Raw genomic sequence first — 5,236 nt, 5'->3', positions numbered from 1 at the left:
GTTTCACATGAACATGCAAGTGTTTCACTTGAACGCGAATGTTTCACATGAAAGCAGAAATGTTTCACATGAACGCGTGAGTGTTTCACATGTATGCGCGAGTGTTTCACATTTATGCGCGAGTGTTTCACGTGTATGCGCGAGTGTTTCACGTGTATGCGCGAGTGTTTCACGTGTATGCGCGAGTGTTTCACGTGTATGCGCGAGTGTTTCACGTGTATGCGCGAGTGTTTCACGTGTATGCGTGAGTGTTTCACATGTATGCGTGAGTCACATTTATGCTCGAGTGTTTCACGTGTATGCGTGAGTGTTTCACGTGTATGCGCGAGTGTTTCACATGTATGTGTGAGTGTTTCACATGTATGCGTGAGTGTTTCACATGTATGCGCGAGTGTTTCACGTGTATGCGCGAGTGTTTCACGTGTATGCGTGAGTGTTTCACGTGTATGCGCGAGTGTTTCACGTGTATGCGCGAGTGTTTCACATTTATGCTCGAGTGTTTCACGTGTATGCGTGAGTGTTTCACATTTATGCTCGAGTGTTTCACGTGTATGCGCGAGTGTTTCACGTGTATGCGCGAGTGTTTCACATGTATGCGTGAGTGTTTCACATGTATGCGCGAGTGTTTCACGTGTATGCGTGAGTGTTTCACGTGTATGCGCGAGTGTTTCACATGTATGCGTGAGTGTTTCACATGTATGCGCGAGTGTTTCACATGTATGCGCGAGTGTTTCACATGTATGCGTGAGTGTTTCACATGTATGCGCGAGTGTTTCACATGTATGCGCGAGTGTTTCACATGAAAGCAGAAATGTTTCAAATGAAGGCGCAAGTGTTTCAATGTGTTTCGTCTCATCCGGCCTCCCATACTGCCTTCTTGAAGATACATGTTGAGACTCCCTCAGACACAACAACGATTGCTATGTTTTCATCCAGATGTGGATTGTTTATGCTCTTATGACAAATGACATCATATTTCAATGAGAAATTTAATATCATGCTACAGTAAAACAATGCTCTTGCATGTACATAATAAGGATAGTTATTTATTTTTAGTTTGTACTGTACATGGATCGTATTCACTGGAATGCATTTGAAAATATAACAATATTTTAAACCCACTGTCATGACTGTACTTTCATAAAATATTTTATGACTACAGACTTTCAAAGCACTGCATGTTTAAGTGTGTGTGTGTGTGTGTGTGTGTGTGTGTGTGTGTGTGTGTGTGTGTGTGTGTGTGTGTGTGTGTGTGTAGTACTCCTGGATTTCTAAACACAGGTTGGCCAGCCAGTAGTTAAACAAGTCCAACTTAATTTATATTGACTCCTACAGTATTACTCTTCATCAAAATGTGCTCCAGGTGGTAATCATTTCTGGATTTTCCAAAAATTGCTTGGGATTATAAAATTATGACTTCTTTGTCAGTGTAGATTTATCAAGTTAAAATTGATGTCTGATCAAAATTCTATGTGGAAACACAGGGCTTGTGTTCTTGCAGTCTTTGTCTTTGTGCTCTACTTATATTCTACCACCGATGACGCTTACTAATTGAACCAAAAATTAAAAAAAAAATCCAGTCACTCACTGAGATAGATGTTTAATAGACATAAGTAGATATTTTATTACAGATGTTCATCACACTTTTTAAAACGGCAAAGGACATTCTATAATAATTTTTTATTTATGCAAATAAAATTAATGTGGTAGTTTTAATATTTATTTTGTAATGTTAAAAAAGTACAGATTGTCAGTTCCTTAACCCAAAGAACAGCGGAGCAACAAACAAGCTTTATTCAGATTGTGTCTGATATTGAGTTTGTTTGATGGTCTTTGCTGTAGAATCTGAAGTTCAGCTGGACTCACTGAAACAGGAAGTAGAAGAGCAGAGGAGACACCAGTAAGAGGAAGCTTCCCTTATACACTCCATCTAAACAAGACAGGAAGGACATTATTTATAACACTGCACTGATAATAATAATAGTTATGAAAACTGCATGTTCATTATCCATCAATTTGACAATTTTTTATAAAAACAATAAAAAAAAACTCTGAAAGAACTAACTAGACTAATTCATAAGCTTCTCTTTATAGCTTTACAGTATTTTTGACTACTTTTGATATTGTGATGCTTACTAAAAATCAATTGTTCATATTGAACTTGGGCGTCGGAACCATTGTATATGGGTGGGACAATTAAGACCCACACACTTTTTAAGACCAATGATATTTGATCCACACATTTTACCATTCAGCGCATATCTGTTCACTTTTCAGAGCGCCGTCAGTCAAATCCATTCCACCTGAGGAATACCCTAATAAATGAATCCGTGTTTTAGCTACAGAGTTGCTTTCCATGCTGCTGCTCAAACACTTTACAATAAGGTCTCATTTGATAACATTAGTTAGAGCATTCCCAGATAGCAAACTGACATTGAATCAACGTGGAAATATGACATCGAAACAACGTTGATCTGACATTGTTTTGCTCATCGAATTAACGTTGAACCAACGTCAGACGCGTCATTCTTTCAAAACTAACGGAAAATCAACTTGAAATCAACGCGTTGTTTCAACGTTATGAAAGCAAACCAATTTTCGATTTTCATTTAGCTTTGAAGAATGCCGCGTCTGACGTTGGTTCAAAGTTAATTAGATGAGCAAAATCAACGTTGTTTCAATGTCATGAGAGACGTCGTTTCCACGTTGATTCAATGTCAGTTTGCTGTCTGGGTTAATTAACTATGAACTAACACGGATCAATACATTTGTTACTGGGGTTGTCCTATAATTTTAAGTTTTTATTTCATTTTTAATAATGTCTTTTAATTTTCCTCATAACAGGTCTGATGGAAGTCACAAAAAAACAGAGTGACACCACAATGTCTATGGCAAATTGAAGTCTATTCAGAACACGTCCCACTCTCTGTGAAAAGAAGGGTGATATGCGTGTCAGAACGGAAAGAACTACAAGAAGATACCCACAACAGATGATTTGGTGTGTATCTACACATTTTGTTCACCAAATTGGGGATGAGTATTCTGGACATAAAGAAAAATATATTCCACAAACAAAGCACTAATGTTGCTTCATTGACGCTCAGGTAAGTCTAATCCTTTATTAGTTTATTTATTCATCAAGTGATGAACTTTCGTTCAGTATGTACATCACCGTTTCTTCTAATAACACTCAGTTTTTTGGAAGTGACTGACACTAATTGTTGAAGTTCAAGTTTCTTTCTTATTGGTAAACTACATTCAGTACTCAACAGTCTGTGGTCTCTGTTGTTGTATTATTCTCTTCATAATGCAGCACACATTTTCAATTGGAGACAGGTCTGGCTGCATGCAGGCTAGTACCTGAACTCTTTTACTATGAAGCCACTGTTGTAACATGTGCAGAATGAATCTTGGCATTGTCTTGATGAAATAAGCAGGGATGTCTCTTAAAAAGATGTTGCCTTGATGGCAGCATTATGTTGTTTTCTCATACTATAACCCAGTGGTTCTCAAGCTTTTTTCGTTGCGCCCCCTTAATTCTTTAAAGAAATCTCGCACCTCAATGTTGTTGCAACAGCTGTTTTTTTTTCACACTTTGACGAAAGTGTCAAAACACATAAATAAAAACTTGATTATTATTGGCTGAGCTGTGTTTGATGCCATTGTAATATACTTTGTAACCACACAGTAAAACAAGACACCAGCAAAGTTGCAGTGGAAAAAATCCTCACAGTTTGAGCGTCAAATACTCACGAGGACAGCGAGGATCCGCCAAGAGAGACTGAGACAAAGACATCTATCATGTAGCTTATCACATCATACGAAGTATAAAACATTCAAATAGACATGTTAAGTAGTAAACAACGTACAAATCTTAGTTGATTATAGGCTAACAGAGCCGGTTTGGGTGCTGAGAGACGGAGACACACAGAATCGTAAATTAACACAATGTTTGATTTGTGATCGTGCTTATTCCACTCATTCGAGTATCATATTGTACAAGGCTTAAATCGTTTAAATATACATACAATAATATACAATATCATATTGTAGAACATATAGTGATTTCTGAGAAATGGCTCATTAAATTTTTACTGTCATTCATTCAGTTCACTCATCATTGCATAGTGATTTTAGATAAGGTATTTGGCTTCAGGAACACCCCTAATCTACTCCAGTAAAAAAGTTGTATTAAATTATTGTTTGTATAATTTGCTTATTTGAAGTTACTGTGGATGAAATGAAACTGCTAGCGCATGATCAAACAAAGGTCAATACCTGCAGCATTGCAGAGATCAGTGTTACAGCATCTTGTAGTCATTTTCACTCCTAAAACCTCTATAGTCCCTGGCTCACAGACAGGGGCACACCCTTTAGTTGTGGCGGAACCTGTAGAAAAGACATACATGTCCATATAATTATAAGATGATAAAACAATTCCAAGATCAGCAGTTAACAAGTGGAAACTTTCTCTCTAGTGGTGTCACTTATAAGGCAGATTTCCACATTATACTGGACTTACCAACCGTAGTGCTGAAACATGTATTAAGTCCATCTGGACATGTCACATTTACTCCACAGGAATCCGTCGGAGATATGCAGGAGTAACACTTGAGAGAATAACCTTACAGACAGAGAGAGAGAGAGTTAGCGCTCTACAGTTTGATTAGCAAATAATACATTTCAATACTTGCTCTTTACTGTACCTCCAGTGAGAGAAATGAAAAGAAGAACGACGGAGACCTGCAGATTCATCTTGTGTCAGGAGCTGAATGACTGTGCTGAAGTAATGCTTCAGTTTATTTTATATCTGTTCAGAAAGGGGTGGGTTTAGGACTCATTGTGACGTCCCCAAGGCACTATAGTCACTAAGGTAATCTGAAACTTAAGCAGGATGGGCATGGGCGTAGCCACAGCCACGGGTGTGCCGGTAATAATTATAATAATAATATATTTTATTTATAAAGCACTTTTCATAAAATAATCTCAAAGTGCTACAGAAACCACAATACAGTAAAACAAACAATCAGTAACAAATAAAATACATAAAAGGAAGGAGAAATTACAGTTTTTCTCGATTGTTTACACAGATTTCCTGCAAGTATGCCTCACACTCTCAGAACTCTACACACAAATCTAAAAACACACACACAATCGGCAAAACCCCTCAATTCTAGTGCAAAATGAAACTTTACATTCAAAACAGTGTTATATATTCTTTGAATGTAAAGTTTAC

The 5,236-nt window shown here is 37.4% G+C and overlaps 1 protein-coding gene across 1 annotated transcript; it reads right to left on the bottom strand.

Annotated features, from left to right (window-relative positions):
• Positions 1-1,622: 1,622 nt before the first annotated feature.
• Positions 1,623-4,788, bottom strand: LOC120466961 (cytotoxin 7). Its single transcript, XM_039655682.2, has 4 exons — positions 4,707-4,788; positions 4,523-4,624; positions 4,279-4,389; positions 1,623-1,930 (listed from the first exon to the last, which is right to left on the bottom strand). Exons 1-4 carry the CDS (start codon positions 4,753-4,755, stop codon positions 1,863-1,865), a joined length of 330 nt encoding a protein of 109 aa, XP_039511616.1. The 5' UTR covers positions 4,756-4,788; the 3' UTR covers positions 1,623-1,862.
• Positions 4,789-5,236: the final 448 nt, after the last annotated feature.

The sequence above is a fragment of the Pimephales promelas genome, chromosome 5 (assembly GCF_988280905.1).
Source record: "Pimephales promelas chromosome 5, fPimPro1.hap1.1, whole genome shotgun sequence".
In the NCBI taxonomy this organism is placed as follows: domain Eukaryota; kingdom Metazoa; phylum Chordata; class Actinopteri; order Cypriniformes; family Leuciscidae; genus Pimephales; species Pimephales promelas.
Note: the sequence above shows the minus strand (reverse complement) of the source record. Positions and strands in the feature narration are given on the sequence as shown.